The 23,629-nt window shown below is 51.1% G+C and overlaps 1 protein-coding gene and 1 long non-coding RNA gene across 2 annotated transcripts; one reads left to right on the top strand and one right to left on the bottom strand.

The window, feature by feature from the left end:
* Nucleotides 1-257: 257 nt before the first annotated feature.
* On the bottom strand, nt 258-7,890 carry LOC132338595 (uncharacterized). Its single transcript, XR_009489492.1, has 2 exons — nt 7,688-7,890; nt 258-595 (listed from the first exon to the last, which is right to left on the bottom strand). It is a non-coding gene; the product is annotated as an uncharacterized LOC132338595 (long non-coding RNA).
* A 6,514-nt stretch (nt 7,891-14,404) lies between these two features.
* Nucleotides 14,405-23,041, top strand: LOC132338495 (aryl hydrocarbon receptor-like). Its single transcript, XM_059868145.1, is given in 11 exon segments — nt 14,405-14,419; nt 15,468-15,650; nt 17,163-17,297; nt 18,178-18,301; nt 18,541-18,671; nt 19,274-19,476; nt 19,562-19,671; nt 19,928-20,069; nt 20,449-21,088; nt 21,090-21,836; nt 21,934-23,041. Coding segments are annotated over 11 exon segments (2,586 nt in total). The 3' UTR covers nt 22,090-23,041.
* The last annotated feature ends 588 nt before the right edge of the window (nt 23,042-23,629 follow it).

Here is a 23,629-nt window from a genome sequence, read left to right as displayed (position 1 = left end):
GCAGGGCCTTAGATAGGACTTTGGTGCTGACACACAGGCTCCTCCTTGTGCCACTGCTGGCCTTCCGTGTGTTCAGCAAGATCTGGAACTGCACAGTGCTGTGGAACGGCACCTTCGGCACAGGGACCTTCCCAGCCTGACCTGCCCTCGTTCCTCTGTGTCTGTGCACCAAACACAGCGTGAAAGAGAACGGCAGCAGGGGCCCGTGTGTCCCAGGGCCCCGGATTTGCTTCAGATCCACAGAGATGCAGGCAAAGTGAAGAAGCCAAACTGTTTATTAATAGAAGGCGAAGCAAAGGGATGAGCTGGGAGGAAAGAAAAGGGAATGGGCAGGGTGTGAGGGCTGGACAGAGGGAGCTATCTACAGGCACAGAGAAGGCAGAAGCAACGGGGAGCTTCCCACAGGCTCAGCTGTGCCAGTCATCGGCTGTGCCTGGAGCTGCAGTGGCAGTGGGAGATGGTGTCCTCTTCAGTGCCTCCTGGTGCTGTTCTCGGGACACTGGTTTGCCGGATCCTGAAGATGCAGCTAATTCTTCAGCTCTTCTGGCAAATTGGGCGTGGGACGGACTCATGTCTTCCCTTGGCACTTAATTGGCTGCAACAGAGAGGAAGAGAGCCACAGTCAGCGCCCACATCTGCAGGAATCCTAGGAGACGCTCCTGCCAAGGTGTGCTGGTTTGTGCATCACAGAGATGGTATTTTGGGAGAGGCCGCTGGCAGGTTCCTCCCTGTCTGATAGGAAAGCAATCAAGGGCTGGCTTTGGGAATTGACAATCTGGAAAGCTGTACACGAAAGCCCCTGTGAAAACCACATGTTAAAAACAACAGAAACTCGGGCACTTTCTCTTTTCCCTTCTGGCCGACAAAGAAGCAATGCGGCTGACCTAGCCCAAGCCTGGCTGAGGTCAGTGAAAAAGAAGTCAAGTCCCAGATGGGAGGGATGAGGAGATGCCTTTAGTTTTAGGCCTCTTGTAAATATATGGAGAGCGACACTTTTTTCCCTATAACGCATGGAGGTATGGAGAGATGAAAATGTTCAGATTGTAGGGATTGAGCAAAGAGCTCCATGCTAAAGTCAGCAGCTGTTGAAGTAGCTGTGATTTTATCAGAAGTTTGAACAGAGACGTAAAGAAGAGTGATGAAGATCCTGTGCCCCCAGCAACAGAAGGAGATCTCTGTTGCTAGAGATGAAGATGATTTTAGAGAGAGATAATAAGAACTTTGCCGTTGTGAAATACAAAGCTGTGTTTCGTGTCAGCTACATCCAGGCAATGTGTGTATTTGTGATTGCGATATGTGTGGAGGCCGACAATGGGACAGTTGCGAGTTCTAATAATAACTGAGGAAAGTAAAGCATGGAAGGAGGCCTTTGAACCTCTCTTTTGTTTGCAATTAACCTTGGCTGATTTAGCAGCATTTGAATGAAAGGATGTGTTAAGGATGTTGCTTTTTGCTTGTAGTCAGGCCTTAAAGAGTGCTGCAATAATAACCTTTTGAAGGATACTTTTAGAATATTGCTTGTATCCTTGAAACTATAGCTTTGGAATATCTATAAAGGAAATATGCTTATCTCATGCCTCAACAGACCAGAGAAAAACAGCTTGAGAAAGGAAGATGAATGTCATCTCAAGGACTTCTAATTTTGACCAAGGGAAGCTGGCCATCACTCTTATGAGGTCTACAGTCATTGTAATTACAAAGGTGGACCCACATCTGGGGAGCTGGACTTTGCCAGACGGAATTCGTCTTTATTCTTGCAGAAACCAGGACCAATATTTCGGAAACTACTACTACCGTCTGTGGGGGGGGGGTGGGGTCCTCCTTTTTGGGACACATCCTGAGAAAAGCTAAATCACAATAGTGTATAGAATTGTGATGTAAAAATTGGAAAATAGAAACTGCTGATGAGTAACAATTGGAATAGAAACTGCTGAGAAAGCTTAGGAGTACCCCTATAAATACCTGTAAGCCCCAACTATCGGCGTGCAGTTGGAGGGAAAGTGCCCCCACTGTACCCAGCGCTGTGTTGCTCATACTTTACCATATGAATTAATAAATTGATTGCCGCTTGAATATTGGCATAGTCAAGCTTCTTATTGATAACAGATTTGGTGCACTGGCCGGGAATTTCCAAATCCATTGAGGGAGACTCCTGATCTGTGGGAGGCGCCCCACCTTGGAGGCTTCTGCCTCAGGTGGCCCTGAGTGACTGGGGAATCTCTCAGGGAAGTGGAAATCCTTAAGGTAAATTATGAGCAAAGAATTTTGAGCTCCTGGAGTAGACTGCAGTCAATTCAGCTGCAATGACTCGTGCACGGAGATCCAGGCGAGAAAAGGAGGCTCTAAGTATCGCTTGGTTAGGGGGCATAAGAACGGGTGTAGGTGTGTAAGAGTGTGAGTGGTGTGTGTGTGAGACTTGACCCAGTCACGAAGCGATCGGTTTCGTCTCCCCGCGAGGGGAACGGCAGGTGAAGGAAGGAAGCGAGTGAAGTAGGATTTCCTATATATAAAAGGCCGGGGGTGAGAGGAAATAATAATTAAGGGGGGTTTTTTCTTAGAAAATCGGAGGCGGGAAGCGGTACTGGTAGAAGGGACCTTTTATGAGAAAAATCCTTGACAAAAAGGGACCAAGGTCTGAACAAGCGTGGTGAACAGGCGAGTGAGGGAACACCGGTTAGGATAAAATGGGTAGAATGCCAAAGCAAAAACCCAGGAGAGCTGGTATAAAGCAGCAGGAAAATAGAGGTACTGAAGGTACCGGAAAAAGAGGGAGGATTTTACTGGATATACCCCAGGACAGCCCCCTTGGGGTAATGTTAAAATTGTGGAATAAATGTGAAACCAGGAGAGGAAAAAGCAAAGAGAAAATGATACAATATTGTATGACAGAATGGACTAAGGAAATGATACGACCTGATCATTTCTATTGGCCAATGTACGGGTCATCTGAAGGGTGGATCTGTCAGGCCTTGAATGCCGATGTAAATAAAAAGGACCCTATTAACCAAGAGGAAAGCGATTATGCCGCTTTGTGGCATGGGTCCTGGCCTACTCCCTTGTATGCATTAAAAACCAAAAAGGAAAAGGATCGGTTTCTAAGACCCAGCATTTACACCTGGACAGAGATTCAGTCCATTGAAGTATTTCATTTACAGCAGAGGAGAGGCAATTGACAAGACAGGCTGGCATGAGAGATTGGTTAGAAAGGATAGAGAGGAGTATACAAATGCATTCAGGATTGGATCCTGATACAGCTGTGGGGGAAGCGTTAATCAAAACTCCGTTTGTGGCAAAATCATGGGAGGACATTAGAAGGAAACTTGAAAAGTTGGATGACTGGCAGGAGGGAGGTTGACGAGAATTGTTAAGGGAAGCGCAGAAAGTTGATGTGCCAAGAGATGAAGGGAAGGCGACAGGTCAAGCAAAGGTTTTGTGGCTGCAGTAAAAGTTCAGAAGGGTGGTGCATCTTCAGGAAATGCTAAAAGCACCAGAAAAAGAACAGGTGAGGGTTTGAAAAGACCTACCTGCTTTTACTGTGGGGTCAAAGGTCACGTTCAAAGGTTTTGCAAGAAACGAGAAGCAGACCAAAAACAGTTAGCAGAAGAGTAGAGGTGTCAGGGGCCCTATTTATTAGGGACCAGAAGATCACAGGAGCCCTTGATAAAATTAAAGATAGGTCCCCCCCCAAGGTGAAGAAGTTACATTTTTAGTAGATACGGGTGCTGAAAGATCAGCAGTGCAAAGATTACCAAGAGGATGCAAAATCAGCCGGAAAACAGCTCAAGTAATCGGAGCAAAAGGGGAGGCCTTTAAGGTTCCCGTTATTGAACAAGTATTAATTGAATCGAAAGGAGAATTGGATAGCAGTGATCTCTTACTAGTTTCAGAAGCAGAATGCAACCTTCTGGGCCGGCTGAAACTGCAAACTGCTTCTGGAGTGCTTACCCAGGACTGGGGAGGAGACAGAAAGCCGGTGGGGTATTCTTCAAAATTACTGGACCCTCTTAGTAGGGGATGGCCAGTATGTTTACAAGCTATAGTAGCAACAGCTCTTCTGGTAGAAGAAGCAAAGAAAGTTGCATTCGGAGCTCTGTTAGCAGTATATACCCCCCAGAATGTAAGAAGCATATTACATCAGAAAGCAGAGAAGTGGCTCTCTGATAGCCGGATGTTAAAGTATGAAGCCATCTTGATACATTCCCCCTGAACCTGAACTTAAGGTCACTCCTGCTCAGAAACCTGCACAATTTCACTCTGAGGAGCCAACTGAAGAGCTGGCTGATAACTGTGTAGAATGAATCGAATTACAAACAAAAGTGAGACCAGATTAAAGTGAGACAGAGTTCTCTAGTGGGGAAAAATATTTTATCGATGTCTCGTCAAGGGTGCTAGGAGGGAAACGAAATTCAGGATATGCTATTGTAGAAGGGGAAAACATGTCTGTAATAGAAAGAGGAAAAATAAGTTCCAGCTGGTCAGCTCAAGCTTGTGAATTGTCTGCTTTATACTGAGCTTTAGAACTTTTAAAAGATAAGGTGGGGACTATTTATACAGATTCAAAATACCCTTTTGGAATTGTACACACATTTGGATGGAGAGAGGGTTGATTAACACTCAAGGGAAGAAACTGATCCATCGGGAGATAAGAATTAGAGTGCCTGAAGCCCTGCAAGGACCTAAGAGAATAGCTGCAGTACATGTAAAAGGTCACCAACAAGGGTCAAGCTACTTAGTAAGAGGAAACACAGCTGATCAAGCTGCAAAGGAGGCAGTTTTTCAATTCCAAGAGACTATCCAGCTGAACACGATAGAGGAAATTCAAGAGGAACTGCCAAAAAGCTACAGTTTTCAAGAGGAAGAAGCTATAAAAAAATAGAAGCTAAGAAAGAGCTGGGAAAATGGGTACTCCCAGACAGAAGAGAGATTTTACCTAAGGCTTACGCTCAAAGGATTCTAAGCCAGTTACACCAACGTACTCACTGGAGAACAAAAGCCTTATGTAATCATTCTTTAAAATAGTATGGATGTATTGGAATTTTTGAAATAGCAAAACAAATAACACAGGGGTGTTTGACTTGTCAAAAAGTTAGCAAAAAAAGTAATGAGACAAGCTCCAACCGGTGGTAGGAAAATAGCCTACCGACCATTTGAAAGGGTTTGGGTGGATTACACTGAATTACCAAAGGCAGGCAGATGGAAATACTTCTTAGTATTAGCAGATCAACTAACTCATTGGCTGGAGGCCTACCTGGCTGCCCGAGCCACGGCAAAGTTTGTAGTTAAAATATTGCTGGAACAAATTATTCCCCGAATGATTTGGGGTTATTAGGGCCATTGATTCTGATCAGGGCTCCCATTTTACTTCCAGTATGATAAGAGGAGTAACAGAGGCCACGGGTATTTCCTGGGAATATCACACCCCTTGGCACCCCCAGAGCTCTGGGAGGGTGGAAAGAATGAACCAAACTATAAAACAACAATTAGCAAAACCGATGATTGAGACCCAAATGTCATGGGTAAAATGTTTACCTCTAGCATTACTTACTCTAAGAACACTTCCAAATGCAGATACGGGGCTTTCTGCATATGAGATGCTTTATGGAATGCCCTATTCCCAGGAAGTACCCCAAACATCAGTAGCCGTAGCAGATGTGACTGTTCAAAAATACATCCAGAAGATGGGACAACCTGTCCTAGAACGAAGGGAGAAAGGGGTAATTGCTCAATCAGCCCCTCTCGGATTTAGCATACGCCGAATAAAACCGGGTGACTGGGTGCTAATTAAAAGCTAGAAGGAAGAAAGTTGGTCTCCTAGGTGGGAAGGTCCACATTGAACTCTGCTGACCACCGATACAGCTGTCTGAACTGCGGAAAAAGGCTGGACCCACGCGTCGCGGGTCAAAGGACCAGCGGAACCACCGACGGAGGAACCACCGACAGAGACGCCTGCTGAATCCCAGTGGAGAATTGCATCTACCCTCGGAGAACTGAAAGTAAAGTCAAAGAGGGACTGGTGCATGTCACGAAAATGCTCCCACCTTAAGCTACAAAACCAACTGTACTGACGAGAGGTAGAATGTACTACTCCAAACTGTAAGTGTTATCCACGGGGTTGTTTTAAGTGTATAGAGTGTGAAGAATTGTGGTATACAGACCTACCAAGGGGACAGATCCCTAATGCTCTCTGCTGTAAATTGTATCAAAGAAATAGCAAAAGAAACTGATAAAAACGTTGTGGGCTGCAGTAAGGAAAGGATGTATCAAAACAGGTGATAAAGATTGGTGGAAAACTTGGGTACACGGAACACGAGCAGGAATTGATTTGCAGGAAGTAGCAAAGGCCAAGTTAGGAAAAATCGAGTGTAACAAAGGCAGTTGGATACCTGACGAATATCAAATTCAAGCGAAAGAGTGGCAGGAAGCTAAGCATCACTGGAAGAAAGGGAGGCACATATACCAACCCTATTGTAGCCACACATGCCCCAAACTTAGGGGCCAACCAGCCTACGTTAAAAAGAATTGGACCACGCCCACGATGAATAGAGAACTGAAGGCTCATGAGGCAAAAGGCAAAAATGAAACAAAAGATATCAGGGACTAAATCCCAAGGTACAAACTCTGCTACCGAGAAGATCTACATCTGGGCCCTTGGATGCAACCCAAGGGGCCTTGAGAGAGGTAGAGAGTTAAAGCCCCTGAGGATTAGTTTCACTGTATTGATCATTGCATCCCAAGCAATGGGCCTTAATAGCCTCACTCCTGAACTCCACTAAATCCACAAGGGAGCTGCAGGATCAGAGCCTATTGCTCCGGCTGTCTGTGACAAATGCGATCCTACTGCCTGGACTGGGAGAAGAATGGAATCAGTATTGCCATGTCAGTGAAGCGCGCTATGACCACAGCCAATTAAAGATGTGCACTATGGGTGGCAAATTCTACTAGGTTGGAGAAAATTTAAAGTATGGACAAAAGGTTTCTCCCAGTGATGGGCCGTGTTAACCAACCTTCTCAAGGATAATGATGAACGAATTTGTCTGCGATCCTCAAAGTTCTTTTGTTTAGCAAGAGATAGGGGAGGAAGGGACACAGAGAGTAGAATGAAACAAATAACTCAAAAACGACAAGAGCAAGAATCCAAAGCAAAAAAGAAGAGGGCAGAACAAGAGAAGCGAAAGGAATTAAGGGAACGATACAAACCGTTAGAACAGCAGTATAGTGATTGGGGTTGTCTGACTTCAAACAGGAAGCTTTTTGTAGTTCTAATGCAAGAAATTGCCACAGAATCAGGGTTATCCAACTGTTGGATCTGTGGGAGATTAAAATCAGATGAAAAATGGCCATGGAGGGCCGGCTGAACTGGTGATTAACCAGCACGGAACGTACCACACTAATTGGAACGTTGGCCAGGAAATCATAAACTGGCGAACCAAAACCACTACTCAAGGGTGTCCCACTCAGCTCTTGCATCGGCCAGAAGACAGGAGGGGCCAGTGGGATCAGCCGCAAGACGCTGGCCACGAATCCCCCCGACCAGTGTCCCTGAAATCGCTCTGTGCTCTGCCCACGCCACCCCGCATCCACGCAGGGAGCCAAGCCCAGCGCAGTCGGGACAGGGACTGTAGCTCCCTGCCGGGGCAATGCAGATCTCCCCGCCAGCCCCCGCTGACAGCCCGCTGGCCGCACTCACCCTGACTGTGGGCCTGGAGCTCTTCCTGCTGCCTTTTCACGATGGGAGAGCCAGCCATCTCTGAGAACAAAGAGTTCACCTTGGCCCCAGCGGCACAGCTCCCTGCCAGCGGCGCTGCCGGTGCTGTGGCCACACGGCCTGCTGGCCCGGCAGGGCTCAGCCCGCTCCTGGCTGCACGCTGCTGCCCAAGGGCACGGCTGCCAGAGGGCGGCAGTGGCGCCGAGGCCAGGCGGGGCTCCACGGCGCCGGGCCTGGCTGGCGCTGCCGGGCCAGCAGGCGGGGCTGGGGCCGAGCTGCGGCGGGCCGGGGAGGGTAGCCCGGGCTCGTGGCTCACCCATGAACCTGATGGCCGCCTCTCGCAGGGGCTCCTGTGGGCTCTCCAGGTAGGGCAGGGCCCGGCGCAGGTGCTCGGCCACTCTTCTCCTGTCCTCTGCAAGCTGGAGAGAGCGGCACGAGGGAAAGAAGTGTTGGCCGGGCTCAGCCCCTCGGCCGGACGATGCCTGCCTCCGGCCCCGGCCTCCCCTGCCCGCTCAGGCAGCCCTGAGGCGTGGCCAGCAGCCGCTGGGGCCGGGCTCCCCAGGGGATGGGCAGAGGGCCGGCTGCTGCCCAGGGAGCCCGCGGTGCCGCCCCCGCCCCGCAGCCGGGCCGGGCCGGGGCTGCGTGGGCACCTGCTCGGGCCCACGGGAGCCTGGAGAAGAGCCCGCGTGGCCTCTGCGCGCAGCAGCGGGCAGGTGAACAGCTGCCAGCCCCGCACACTGAGCAGCGCCCTCGGGGGCTTCTCCAGGCTGAGCCTGGGCCTTCCACGGCCTCCTTACCAGGACCTCGGTGAACTTCGACAGCTGCTCCTTCTTAAGCAGCTTCTTGAGCTTCTTCCTCTTCAGGAACTTGGCCACACGAAGCAGTGTTTCCCGTGAGGCCTGGAGAGCAGCAGAGACCCAGAGATGGCCCCAGAGCCCAGGGCACCGGACCCACATCCCTGTGCCGAGGCCTGGGGAAGGCTGCAGTCCATGAGGTGCCGGGGCCGGAGGCAGCCAAGCACCCTCCCAGGGATCCACCGTCATCACCCAAAACCTCACCTTTGCCACGCGCTGGTTCTCATCACGGCAGTGGAAGAAGAGGGGGAGCAGGCTTTGTCTCAAAATCTTCCTAAGGGGCTTTATTCCCTCATCTGCTACCGGGTCCATCACCGTGAAGAAGAGCTCAAGGGAGAGCAGCTGCACATAGCTGTTGTCCTGGAGGAAGGCAAGAGGATGAGGCCTTTAGACCAAATACTCCAGGCTCACCTGGGCAAAGTTTATGATCAGCAGCCAGTGCCTGCAGCTGAGGACACAGAGCCTTACACGGTGAAAAAGCAGCAGGAGTGCCTCAGCCAGCTTCAGGGCAGTGGCGCTGGATACCAGGATGTCTCCGAGCTGGTGCACATTGGTGAAAACACGGAGGGTCATGCTGACCACCTCTCCATCTGCATCACCCAGCAGCTCCAGAAGGCTTGGAGACAGACAGCACATTTTCCAGGCCTGTGTGGAACACAAGGCTGCGCTGGGAATCCGCGGACGGCTGCACCGCCAACACCGCCCTGGCACTGCAAGCCCACCCTGCTGCTGCAGGGCCCACAGGCCAAAGGCCTGACCCAGAGCACTGGGGCAGGTGAGGCAGGAGAGCTGGGAGCAGCTGCCTCAGCTCCTGAAGCCCTGGCAGCCCAAGGGGCTGCTTTCCACAATGCACCCTCAGCCACTGCCCCCTTCTCACCAGCAAGGCGTCCTTGCTGAGCACCACGAGGGCTCTGAGTGCCAGGCGATGCCGCTCCCTGCACTTGCTTTGCAGGCACCTCAGCAAGATCTTCCTGACAGGGCGATAACATTTCCTCAAGTCCAGGCACTCGAGGACCTGAAAGGCACAGGGCAGTGACAGGGGACCCGGCCAGCAGGAGCCCGGAACCGCACAGGGCTGGGGCCAGGCAGCAGCACAGGGTGCGGCCACCGTCCTGGCAGCTGTGGCTGTGAGAGGGCAGAGAGCTGGGAGGCAGCTCAGCCAGGCAGTGCTGGCCACCGGGCTCACCTCCACAAGGAACGCCAGCAAGGGCAGATCCCACCTTGGCTTTTCAGTGCTGAGCAGCAGGAGAAGGCGGTATGCGACATGGGAACACATGGGGGTCAAGTCAGAACGCATCTCCCTGGAAGGGGGAAAAAAGGCACCAAGACCCTGAGGTGGAGGGGCAAACCTCTCCCAGGACTGAGTGACAGAGGTCTGGTCTTTCCCCAGCATCCCTGGAGGGGATGTGGGTGCTCTGGAAGGTGGCCCCTTCTGGGAACCCTCCTCTCCCAGCCTTTTTCAGTTTCCTTGGCCGTCCCTCAGTGACGAGGCCCTCTGGCCCATGAGCACAGGAACAAGGTGGGGCACAGGGCACAAATGGCAGGGCCAGTGGGGCGAAGGGGGTCTAACCTGGCCAGCAGACCCACGGCATAGTGCTGGGTGTGAGCACACAGCAGCGTGTCCCAGCCACGCTTGCGCTCCATGGACATCACCACATGGTGACACTGCAGTCGGTAGAGCAGGGCCTTCATGGCCTGCACTGCAAACCTGTGTGCACAGCAAAGCCCAGGTCACACTGGGAGCACTGGCGCTGGCCACAAGGGCATGGGAAGGACAGGAGGACTGGGACCTGTTGGGCTTGCTGGGAAGGCGGTGTTCCTCCTGGCATGCTCTCCAGAAGTGATCAACTTCCTCTGGTGGCATCTGCTGCGTGGTGATGGCAACATGGAAGAGCAGAGCCGTAAACAGAGGGTAGAAAGAGTCCTCACGGTACTGAGGCAGGTACTGGACGATCACCCGGAGCACCAGAGCTGCCTGCAAAAGAAGCAGTCCAAGGCAGCGCTCAGTGCCGAGGTGTCCATGGGGCTGGGCCCAAGGGCAGATGCAGGGGGAGCAGCGGGCCTGGTGCCCCCTGAGCCTGCCGCTAGCCCGGGTTGCAGCCCAGTGCCTGAGGCAGCGAGAGGATGGAGAGCTGCTGGAGAGAGGACCGAGGGCGAGCATAGGCCCAGAAACTCACAGCCAGAGCGAAAATGTCCTGATTGTCTCCATCCGAGGTGCGTGTGCTGTGCACTGGCCAATCCTCCGTTACACGGACCAGTGCGGGCAGCACTTTCTCCAGTGTTACTCATGACGAGCCTGTTGTAACTGATCAAATCGGTAGCCTAATTTTTTAAAAAAATTTTTAAATTTATTAGATCAACACCCAAGAAAAATAGAATATTATAAAACCGCCACAGCCGAGACCGCGTTAACCCCTAACTTTGACGCTGGGTGAAGTTGGGTCGAACCGACGTAGTGTCAGCGTCTCCCTAGAGTTTCACACCAACTGCTCCAGGTAGCCAGCTTATATACAGTTTATTCTGCCTGGTGCAGGAATGACCTAAGATTTCTGTAAGTTCCTACATATGTATAACGGGAACTATACAAATTCAGTCCCGTACAAAAATCAGTCCATAGGTTTGGATGGCTGTCTGGGCTCCTTGAAATGATCTTCCTTTCAGCTGGAGCCAGGACATCACCCTTCTTTGATGTAATCTCTTCCAGGTGTTGTTTGGTGAATGTTCTGGCCAGTCTTGGGAAATGGTCGATGATCACCCAGGAAAGACTCATTCATTGGTTAATAGTCATGATTTTATCTGGGCGAGTCCAGGAAATCTTTTGAAAGGAAAAGCCCTGCTTCTGGCCATGGGGGTCAGAGGCGTGATTGGATCTTTATAATTTTTATACAATTTCCAAAGCATGAATTGTCTATATCATATACTAGGATCCCTCCCCATTTATTTTACCCATTTAATTCATGCTTCTACTTTATTAATTTTCTATTTCTACCCATCACCATGGAGGGTTCCTCACAAGCAGAGTACCCCTTACAATATTTGGTATTCCCCTTATGGGATGCCCTGATACACTATACTACTTCATTCTTCAGTGTTTTGTCTTTCAAACCTTGCCAGTGCTTCTGCAGCATCGCTGGCATGCTTTCTCTCCCCAAGTCGCATGATCTTAGATGCATCACCTCCGGAAGCTCCCTCCGAGTCTATGGGGACTATTGCAATCTGCATTCCCCTGACTATAGAGTGGATCAGTCTGATAAAACACGGAATCAGACAGGGTAGGAATAGGATCCTGGCTACTGAACAGAGTACGAGAAATATTACCTTGTTCCACCATGCTCCATCGAATAATTTGTCCCACCAGGAGGACTGCAAAATCAAATTCCATTTTTGGACGGGGACATGGGCCACCTTTTTGATTTCGGCTGCCAAACCTCTTATGGTTTCCCCATAATCATCAATTTCAATACAACACTCTGATTCATTAAATTTTCCACACACCCCTCCCTCTTCGGCCAACAAATAGTCTCATGCTATTCGATTTTGGTACACAAAGGCTCTCACCTGTGTGTGCTGCCGACTTAGTAAATCCAGGGCTTCCGAGGTGTGATTCAATACAATTTCCGGAACTGCTTGCAATCTGATCAGCCTGTTCAGTAGGTAGATCGGGGTCCTATATCCATAGCTTCCATCCTGTGCCCACGTGGCCGGCCCATAATAGTCGATTATTCTTGCCGTTGGCCACTCCTCTTCCCCCCAAGCTTGCTTCCCGCTTATCACTGGTATTATCTTCTTCAGACTTCTCCTCTCCCTTTTCAAGGTCTCGTACAACGGAGCCCCTAACAGATTGCTTTTCGTTCTCGGGAGAGTGAAGAAAACTGGCCTGATCATACCTAGAGTGCAAGATCCTTTCCACCTAGGGGGCAATTCACTGTATGCCTTTTTTTCACAGATCCAATAAATCCCATCCGGTGCTTTCCATTGAATGTTTATTTTCCCTGGGTCCCCCCAGAATTCTCTTACACTTTCCAAGGATTGGAAAGGGTTGGCTCCTGGACTTTGGACCCAGCATAACCCTGTTCTCTTGTCCCACTCACAATTTGTATCATTTTTCAGGCTCCAATACCCCAAAGGAGGGGCAGGGAGCCATACCTTGCTTTTTGAATCGGAGTTCACCGTCAGAGTAGATAGACATGGAGTGTATCCTACCATTTTGGTGTATTCTCTCCCTTCCCGACTGACACAAATTGAGCTAATCACTCTTTGGTCCAAAACCCACCCCTCAGGCCTCTGTACCAATTTTGAGACCCTCGGGCTATCCCATTGCAGAAGTTGCTCAGGAGCCAAACCTTCCCCTTTCCAGGGCCATTTCTCCGCAGATTTCAGACCCCCACAAATCTAACAGTTTGATAAACCCAATTCTGTTGCTATTTCTTGAATCAGATCAATGAATAAGTTCCTGTCCAGGGAAGGTAATTCCCCATCAGCATATTGTTTTTCCAAGGCCTCCTACTGTTCACTCAGTGTTTTCAACCTCTCCTGCTCAATCCTCTGTTTCCTCAATTCTGACTCCCTTCTTTTCATTTCTTGAATTATTTCTTTCATTTTCCCTTCAGGATCCTCATCATCTTTGTTGTTTGCAAAACAAATCACCCTATCATATTGCAGGCACACCCTGTCATCCTTTGCTCGTGCCAGATCCAATATGAGTGGGTCCTTTTTCCCAGTAATTTTATTATCAAATTTCGTATTCCTTGTTACCCAATACATTTTCCCATTCATCGTGCATATCCCCAACCTTGCGCTATCATAGCACAAAGGGTTCACCTGGTGATATGCAATAAAGATTGATTCTGTCTTTCCCCTGACCCACATAGTTTGGTTACACTGGTCACAAATGGGGATTGACATCTGTTCCGTATCACGTTTTTTCCTCTGGAACCCGTGATCGTTTGACCGCCCGTTCCTTAACCCTGCCTCGGGATTGATGCACCAAGTCCCGATTTCCAATTCACACCATTTCACCCGAGTACCATTTTTCCAACAGTACCTGCTAGTTCCGTTCAGGCATTCCTCTGGGGCTTGGTATGTCGAGAATCCCCCGTCCCCGACGACTGGGACCACTTGAGTGCATTTTCCACACTCATCCACGGAGCTTCCATTGCTCCTGGGGATCTCAGTGCTCAGACTCTGCGTCCCGCACATGACTAGGCTCAGGCCAATCAGGATTCCCACTAGGCGTACTCCTCTGCCTTTGCCTCCTCCCCCTGGGGTGCCATCAGCGGTGAGGAAGACCATCTTCACAGCAGCAGGAGTACTCTTCAGGGAAGACACCCTTGGACCTAGCCGCATACCTCCTCTTAAAGGCACCCCACCGAGACACCCTGATTGCATCGGAACTGCACGGGACCCTGATGGATTTCCGGCACTCCACATCCAGAATTTCTGCTTGGGACCTAAGCTTCCCACGCACCCCGTTTTGAAAAATACGAAACCACTCCTGAGAATCTAATTCAATGATACCCAGACTTGTGGCTAAGGTCAGGATACGGTCAGTCAACTCGAGTTCTTCCTCCAAACACTGAGTGCACAGTCCTTTCGGCCTCTGTCCCCTTCTGCAATGGATCACAAAAACCCCTTGACAGTATTCACACTTAAAGTGTACAAACAGATAGCGTACACAATCTGACAGTACACAACTTATCCGCTCGCTGATTGTCATTTATGAGGACGTTGGAGTCAGATTTTCAAGTCGCCAGGGGAAGAAGTGACCCTCCAGTCAGGTGCTTCCTCCTGCTGCTCAGCTTTCTTCACCCGAGACGCGTGTGTCCAGCCCTTCTCCACTGTCCGAATGGCCGTGTCTGTTGTCAGGAGCACAAGAAAAGGACCTTCCCAGTGAGGAGAGAGCGGTGCCTCTTTCCACACTTTTACGAACCCCTTGTCCCCAGGCTGAATTTTGTGAATAGTGAACCCCAGAGGAGCACTCTGTGTCACTATTCCCTGTTTTCAAAATCCCTGTAAGTTTCTTTTGATCGCAACCAGGTATGTACCCCCCAGTGTGTTTTCTGGTGCAACCTTCACAAAATTCTCCTAGTAAATCCTCTGGAAACTAATTCCCTCCCATCAGGTAACCTCCACTTACCTTCTTTCAATTCACCTCCTAGCTTTTCATAGCATTCAATTTCCTCTGGGGAGGGCTGAGGGGAATCATCAGGGGTTTCTTCCCTTTCAAGCTCTGGCATATTTACCACCATAAGTGCCGCAGTTTTGGCCTCCTGATCCGCCAAATTGTTCCCTCTGGTTCGAAACTGAATTCCTGTCTGATGCCCTTTCACATGGACCACCGCAATTTCTTCTGGCCCTCTCAGTGCTTCCAGAATTGGTCAAATCAATTCCCCATGCATTAGTTCTTTTCCCCTCGTATTGATCAGCCCCCTCTCTTCCCAAATCTTTCGAAATGTATGAACCACCCCGAAGGCATACCTTGAATCGATGAAGATTGTTCCCTTTCTCCCTTTCAGTCTTTTCAATGCCCTCAAAACCGCATACAATTCGCATGCCTGTGCAGACCAGCTTGCATTCAGGGGACCTGCCTCTATCACTTTCCCTGTCAACCCGTCCACAACCGCGTATCCTGATTTTCTTTTCCCTTCAATCACTCTGCTTGACCCGTCTACAAACCACTTTTCCCCTTCATCTAGTTCTTCTTCTTCTAAATCCTCCCTGATCTTGGTTTGCAGCTCGACTGTTTCCACACAGTCATGAACTAATTTCTCTGCCGCCTCCCCAAAGAGAAACTGTGCAGGGTTCTGCGCAGTCGTTGTTTTCAATTCCAAATCCTGTGAGTGAATCAAAATGGCCTTATACTTCAGCAGCCTTGCATCCGTGAGCCACTTGTCCGCTTTCTGTTGTAGTATGCCCCGCACGTTGTGCGGAGCAAATACTACCGGGGCACTCCAAAAGTCACCTTTTTTGCTTCCTCCACTAGCAAGGCCACAGCTACAACAGCCTGCAAACACGTGGGCCAGCCTCTGCTGACCGGGTCCAAAAGCCGGGACAAGTACCCTACAGGCTTCCTGATCCCCACCCAGTCTTGCGTCAGCACCCCACGTGCTGTGTGGTTGCTAGCGTCTACAAACAACTGAAAAGGTTTCCTGACATCAGGGAGGCTCAACACTGGCGCTGCCGTGAGCGCCTCCTTGACTCCCTTAAACTCTTCCTCGTCCTTTTGTGTCCATTTGATCTTATCTGTGGTGAGTTTCTCATAGAGAAACTTCACCTTGTCACTATAACTTTCAATCCACTGCCGACAATACCCCAACAATCCCAAAAGCTGCCGGACCTCTCTTTTTGTCTGCGGGGGTGGTAAGGCAATAATCCCTGCCACCCTCTCCGGATCCAGTTTCTTTTTCCCCTTTGTTAACCAATGTCCCAGATATCTGACCTCCAGTTCTGTGAACTGCAGTTTCGATTTTGAAACTTTCAATCCCTTTTCTCCCAAAAAATTCAAAAGCCCAATTGTGTTTGTCCTTACCTCCTCCTCCCCTTTCCCTGCAACCAGCAAGTCATCTACGTATTGTAGAAGCTTTGTTCCTTCCGTGGGTACAAACTCACTCAAAACCTGCTCAAGTGCCTGCCCAAATAAATTTGGAGAATCCACGAAGCCCTGAGGCAACCAAGTCCACCTGAGCTGCTGCTTCCTATTCGTCTCCGGATCTTCCCATTGAAAGGCGAAATAATCGCGACCGCCCTCATCCAGAGGACACGTCCAGAAAGCATCCTTTAAATCAATCACACTGTACCACGTATCTTCAGGGGAGAGATTGTTTAGCAATGTGTAAGGATTCGAAACAGTGGGAAACAGAGTCTTAGTTCTCTGATTCACAGCCCGTAAATCTTGCACCAGCCTAAAGCTGCCGTCCGGTTTTCTCACTGCCAAAATCGGGGTATTATGTGGTGACATGCAAGGTTCCAGTGTGCCTTTCTTTATTAATTTGTCAATCACTGGTTTCAAGCCCCTCCTCCCTTCCATGGAGAGGGGATATTGTTTGACCCGTACAGGGTCTTCAGGTCTTTCAATTTCCACCCAAATCGGGTGTTTTTGCCACAATTTCAAATCCAAACCCTTATGGTTTAGCTTTTGGCTTTTCCATTTCCACTTTTAAGGCCCTTTCAGCACTGGCCACCTTGAAGAGGGAATGGGAAGCAGAGACAACACCTTCCTTGGCCTTGCTCCTTGCCCACGGACAGTCCAGGCATTCCATGGTCTTTCCCCAGGCCACTCCTCTGGAACCTGGGATGGCTGCCAAGGCCCTCAAGGCTGTTGGAAAGGCTCATTTCCACCAGAATGGACCTGTTCTTGCTGGTGTCCACTTTCATACTGCAAGAAGTTCAGAGGCTTTTATCTGCTCCCTGCACAGGATGAGGATAAATGTCCAAAGCTGAGTCTGAGTCAATGCTCCCAGGATGGAAGCACAATTTTCCATCAGTCTGGATTAGGATATTCCCAGGCAGCTATGTGGAAGAGCTTCATGAGCTCAGAGAGGCCATCTGTGGTGGCTCAGCTGCCTGCTAGCCAGGCTTTGGGTGCCCATGTCCTGCTGTAAAAGTGGAGTGCTTGTGGCCTGTACGTGCTGATCTCCTCTCTCCTACAGGCACTCAATGGCTTTGTGCTGGTGGTGACATCAGAAGGGCTGATATTTTACTCCTCACATACAATCCAGGACTATCTGGGATTCCATCAGGTTGGTGGGACTCTGACTTGCTGTGGAGAGCCAGTTTTCCCTTGGTGGTGGTGGTGGTGAATAGCCCCAAGTTCTTTGCAGGGATCACAGGCTCCCAGGGAGTTGTTTGGGGCTTTTCCTTGGAAATTTGGACCCTGTATTGCCAGACGTGGTCACTGGTAGGTGACAAGGCACTTCATCAGCCCGTAGATACTTTCCAGCAGCCATGCTGATGGGCCTTCATGGGGTTCATGGCCATGGGGACCTGTGTGGGGTTCCTTGCCCAGTTTGCCTGGGACACCCACTCAAATCCTGGTAAATCCTGCAAGGCTTCAACACTTTGGGCACCCAGGTAACCTGGAGAACACTAGAGCATATTTACAGGGAAGTGGGACTTACCTGCAGTGCTTCAGCTGCTGTGGTTTGGTGTCACCCACGCACACCTGGCTGTCACCAACCGCTGTGGTAGATGGCACCTGTCCACCTGGGCACAGGGAGCAAGTCCCAGGGCATTGTTCTCTTGGGAATAGTGTAGGGATGGGGTGGCTTTGCTGCTGTTTTGTTCCCAAATCCATGTTTTCATCTAATTTCTTAAGTCAGCACTAGGATTTTGAGTTGTGGGGATGTCAGAGGGAAGCTGTATTGGCTCTTTAGGCTTCTCAGGGGAGGAAGTCAGGCCCACCATGGGCAAGGAGTCCTTAAAGCCAGATGTGCTGTCTGTTCCCACCAACATCATTTCTGGGGAAAGTTTCTAACCTCATTTAGCCGGGGACCCATTTGAGCACCAGGGAAACTGGGTAAGATGAAACCAACCGGGCCATGACGGGCTGTTCCTGGGTGGGACATGAAAACTGGCACTGGGGACAGGCTGCAGAGCTTACAGATGGCGTGTCCCCTCCAGACAGATGTCATGCACCAGAGTGTCTTCGAGCTGATCCACACCGAGGACCAGCCGGAGTTCAGGCGCAACCTCCGCTGGGCCCTGGACGCACCAGGTGCTCCTGGGGGTGAGCCCTCTCCAGCAGGTAAAGGCAGGCTGCCATCCTGGGTGGCACCAGGGCTCCCCCGGGGTGCTGGGACCCCAACTCGCTGTCACCACTTGCACCCATGTGGCTCAGGCCACGGCTTCCTTCCAATGTTGTGGCTTTTCCCCCCGGTTTCTGTTGCTGTGCTCTGCAGACTGCTGCAGGGCCCAGTGCTGGGCACCTCCAGCCCTTGCTGGGGTGAATCCTTACTTGATTCTCTCAATCCCTGTCTTCCACAGCAGGGAAGAGTCTTGGCTCTTCTGCTGTCACCTACAAGCTGGATCAGCTACCCTCAGAAAACTCCTCCTTCCTGGAGAGGAGCTTTGTGTGCCGCTTTCGCTGCCTCCTGGATAATTCCTCTGGCTTCCTGGTGAGTACAGACCCTCCGCAGCAGGAGAGGGGCAGGCTCAGCACAGAGGGTCATACCAGCACTGAAACCACCCCCTGGAAAGATCCCGTGCTCCTTTCTGCCACGTGCAGCGCTTGCCTGACTCAGCAAGATACTTTCCCTGTTTTTCATAGGTTTGGCCTGTACCTACAGCCTCTCCCTGTGAGTTTTGTTCCTCTCCTCTCAGAAATGCTGAATCTTGAATAATCAAGTGCTTTTCTCCCCTGTGTTTTGCTTGGTTTTTCTGTTAAAAGCATGTCTTAAGGTCAAGTAGCTGGTGGTCATCCCTCCTTCTCTCTGCATTGGAGAGCTCAGGGTGCCCAGGGAAGCTGTGGCTGCCCCGTCCCTGGAAGTGTCCAAGGTCAGGTTGGATGGGGCTTGGAGAAACCTAGGATAGTGGAAGGTGTCCTGGCCCATGGCAGGGGGATTGGAACGAGATGATCCTTAAGGTCACTCCAAACCCAAACCATGCTGTGATTTGATGATTTATTCACACCAACTCTGTAGACAGATGTCTTCCTTTCCATGCAGCTCTCTTCCTTCTCCCTTTTCTGCATGACACTGAGCTTTTCTTCTCTTCCCAGGCTTTGAACCTTCAAGGCAGGCTGAAATTCCTTCATGGGCAGAACGAAAGGTCTGAAGATGGCTCTGTCCTGCCCCCCCAGCTCGCTCTGTTCGCCATCTCCACGCCCCTGCAGCCGCCGTCCATCCTGCAGATCCGAACCAAGAACGTGATCTTCAGGACCAAGCACAAGCTGGACTTCACCCCCTTGGCGTGTGATGCCAAGTAAGCAGCAGAGCTTTCAGTGCTCCATTCCTGACATCCCCCCCAGCCTCGCCTGTGAGCTTGGTGTGCTCTCTGTGTCTCACAGGGGGAAGATTGTCCTGGGCTACACCGAGGCGGAGCTGCGGACGTGTGGCACGGGGTACCAGTTTGTCCATGCTGCTGACATGCTGTACTGTGCTGAGAACCATGTCAGGAGTAAGAGTCCCCTCCCTGGTCCCTTGTGCTGATGAGTGGGCTGGGACTGGGGCAGCTCGATTGGCTGCTCTGTCAAGCCCAGTGGCTCATTCCCGCAGGATGCTTTGCTGTGCTGCTCCTGTCGCTGCAGGGAGCTCGGTGTGGAGTGCAGCGAGGGGTGTTCAGCTGTCCCCTGTGCCTGCCAGCCACACTGCTGCTGTTTCCAGTTGGAAAGGGCAGTGTGCCATGGTGGCAGCACTGGTGCTTCCTCCGGCAGTGATGAAGACGGGTGAGAGTGGGCTGACGGTGTTCCGGCTGCTGACCAAGGACAACCGCTGGAAGTGGGTGCAGGCCAACGCCCGTCTCGTCTACAAGAACGGCAAACCCGAGTACGTCGTGGTCACACAGAGACCCCTCGTGTACGTGCTGGGCTGGCATGGGCACAGCCTGGCTTTCTGCATGGCTCTGGGATGTCTTGAGCAGGGCAGCATGTTGGATTTGTCTGTGCTGCTTGTGCCTTTTAAAGCAGCAGCTGTGGGATTCTGTGCTTGGTGCTGCTCAGCCACATGCCTGTCTGCAAGGCCACCCCTCAACAGGGGTGATGCTCAGTTATGCTGCAGTTTGGTTTGTGTCTGTGTGTCTGTGTGTCTGTGTGTCTGTGTGTGTCTGTGTGAATGCATGCATGCTGGCTGTAGCAAAGGGGCTTTAGCTTGCAGGAATCACAACTGCCCATTGCAGAAGCACTTGTGGAGTGGGTTGTGCAAGTGTCAGCCACAGTGTCCTCTTCCTGCCCTGCAGAGATGAAGAAGGAGGAGAGCACCTTCGGAAGCGGTCCATGCATCTTCCCTTCACCTTTGCTACAGGAGAGGCACTTCTATACCAAAGTACTCAAGCCCTCCCAGGCTTCCCTGACCTTTTCCAGAGCAAAGGAAAACTCAGCAAGTCTAAGAAGCCCTCCTGCAGCAACGTAGGGCGCTCCCAGAAGAATGGCATTGACCCCAGGTCTCTGCTGGCTGCTGTGATGCAGCAGGACAAGGCGGTGTACACCTCCCACTCAGCTCCCATTCCAAACCCTTCCTTCAGCAGCACTTTGCAGCTCAAGGGTGTGTCCATACCAGGTGCAGGAGAGGATGCCTGGAGTATGGGCACAGCTCCATCTTCTTCAAGGGGCAACAGCCTCCAAGAGAAGCTGCTGGATTTGCAGCAGGAGGACCCTCTCCTGGCCACCGTGGACTTACTCTCAATAAAGAGTGACCAGAGCTGTTCCAACGAGCTCTTCAGTGCTTTGGAGGGCCTGGGCTTGAATGGTGAGGACCTGGAGCTCCTGCTGCAGGATGAGAAAATGGTGATGGTCAGTACGGACCCAGAGCAGTCCCCATCCCTGAATAAAAGCCTGGCCAGCAACCACATTCTCTCCTATGTCCCCAGGCCTCCAGTGGATGGGCCATGAGGGAGGGCAGCAGGTCTGTCCCCTGCCAGACACGCCCCCCAGCCCGCAGCGAGGAGGCACTGCTCCGTGCCACATGGAGAACAAGGACTCGGGCTGCCACCTGGCACAGCATGCAGGGCAGCCCAGCACTGCCCTGGCCCAGCCCCCCCTGCTGCTGTGAGAGCAGCCACAGGGAGACTTGCAGGGAGACTTCTCAGTCATGCAGCCCCTCCAAGAGGATATCCAGCAGTCCTTCTCCCTACCCAGCCAGTGCCAGGACCACGTGGCACCACCCAGCCAGCCCAAGCAGCATCACCTGCTGATGAACGGGGTGTGTGGCCCCTGGCCCAGCTCTTCTCCACAGCCCGGCCCATGGCAGGACTGTGTGTGCCCTCTGCTGCGGGCTCCAGCTCAGCCTGGCGTTCATGGCCTCAGCAGAGATGTGAACTCCCAGCCCCAGGGCTGCCTGGGCCCCAGGCCTGGCCTGCCCCCACAGCAGTTTAACCTGGATGGATTATGCAGTCTGGATGCTGCTGGCACTGGGGACTCCTGGGAAGAGATGGCTCCATTCCCCAGGATTTTTCCCCCTTTCTCCCAGCTCATTCCTGAAAAGCAGCTCAGCTCTGTTCTTTCCGTGCCCCAGCACTCTTCCCCCAGCTCAGCTGCAGGGCGCTTTGGGAGCATCAGCAGCCCTCTGGAGACACTGAATTCCTATGGGACACGTGGCTCTGCGCAGAGCCAGGAGGGCAGGCACAGGGTAAGGGCCTTGCTCCATCTGGGGCTCAGTGTTTTCTGTGCTGGGAATCTGTGCAGCCAGTGCTAATGACCTCACCACTGCTCTCTCTCTCTCCTAGCCCCGCAGCCGCTGTGTTTTGCCCAGCTCTCCCATGGGACTGCCCCAAGACCATCCAGTGCTGGGGGGAAGCCTGGCACTGCCCTGCCAGCCTCAGCCCCGGGCAGAAGTGCTGCCAAATCCCCCTCACACCTCCAGGGGAGACTTCTGTCTCTAGGAGAGACAGGAATGGACAAAGGAGGACTTTTCCCTGGGGAAGGAGCTACCTTCAAGCTGCAGAAAACAAACCTTCCCCGCTGCTGTGCGCATCGTGCCGGTGCTGTTGATGCTGGTTGCTTTGGTTCACCTGGGGGTTTTTTCTCAACTTACCACCATCCTGCTCCCTGTGCTGGGGTCCCTGGCGTGGGGAGGGACAGCAGCAGGCAGCAGGGCTGGAGGACAGATTTCCCAGGGCGCTGGAGCAGGCTGAGCTGTGGTTGCAGGTCGCCCCATGAGTGCAACCAACGCTTTCACCAAAGCTTTCACCAAAGCTTTTGAAACCAAAGCTTTGTATTTCCATGCATGATCCAGCATGGATACCAGTCTCATGAAGGCCTGTACTAAAGAAAGACACAGAAATGTTTTCACCTTTGGTATTACATTTCCTGCCATCCCTGCCAGGAACCTGTGGCTGTGGCCGTATTGTACAGATATTGCCTGTTTTATAAGGAAAATGAGCTCTGTGTGGTGTTCTTGTGCTGCTCTGGTCCTTCCCCACCCTAACTTTCCCTGTGTCCCAGGTGCTCCAAGTATTTGGGATCCAGGTTAGAGCTCCTGTAGCAAACACCCTGGGCTTTGCTGTACTGTACAAGACATGCTGAGATTGACTGCTAAGCTGGTTTTCTCTGGGTGCTGGCCTCTCAGGTACCCTCAGACTTCAAGTCTCAAAGTTTTCAGTTAAAAACCAGAAATTTCAATAAGATAAAGAAAATAAGTAGAATGCTACTGAATTGTAAGTACTGAGAGAGTGATGTTTTCCCACAGAAAAAAACCCCACAGCCCATATGTGTGTGTGTGTATAACATGAGTTGACAGATTTATTTGTATGCCACTCCAGTGGAAGGAAAAAACAACCTCTTACCATCCCAAAGCAGCATCCTGTGGCATGGGATGAAAAGGTTGTTTACAGATCAGGAAGACGGTGACCCTTTAAGAAACCTGACGAAGCTCATCCCTCCTCCTGCTCGCCCAGCTTTGCATTCATGTGAATTCCTCTTGGTATTGTTTCAATAAATGGTTTTGGAGCTCCTCTCTGATGTTTCCCTTGCTGGTTGTGTCTCTTCCCAATCCGGAGCACGTCAGGGTTTGCTAGCTGCAGCATTGGAGCTCAGGCCTTGCCACTGGTGACCTGAGATGGAATGGGTTGGATTGGAAGGGATTCTGAGGAGCACCTGGAGCCTTTGGGATGCACACGGTCTACCTGTCAGCTCCTGCCATGGACGTTTGAAAGGGATTGAGAAATCTGACAGAGAAGGGTAAGTGTATTAAAAAAAAAAAAAGTACAATATTTATATATTATGGTAATATGTAATATTTATGTATATAAAGTTGCATGTAGATACATTGAAATATAAAGTATGTGTATTTATAAAGTGTCTGTATGTAGTTTCTAGTATGTAATAGAAAACATCTTTTAAGACAAATGAGCTGGTTCTTCTCCCCTGCACTGTTTTTCAACCTGGAAACTCGAAAAAACACAGGTTTCTTTGCTCTGAATG

This window comes from Haemorhous mexicanus, chromosome 26 (assembly GCF_027477595.1).
Source record: "Haemorhous mexicanus isolate bHaeMex1 chromosome 26, bHaeMex1.pri, whole genome shotgun sequence".
NCBI lineage: Eukaryota > Metazoa > Chordata > Aves > Passeriformes > Fringillidae > Haemorhous > Haemorhous mexicanus.
This window is presented reverse-complemented; position numbering and strand designations above follow the sequence as displayed.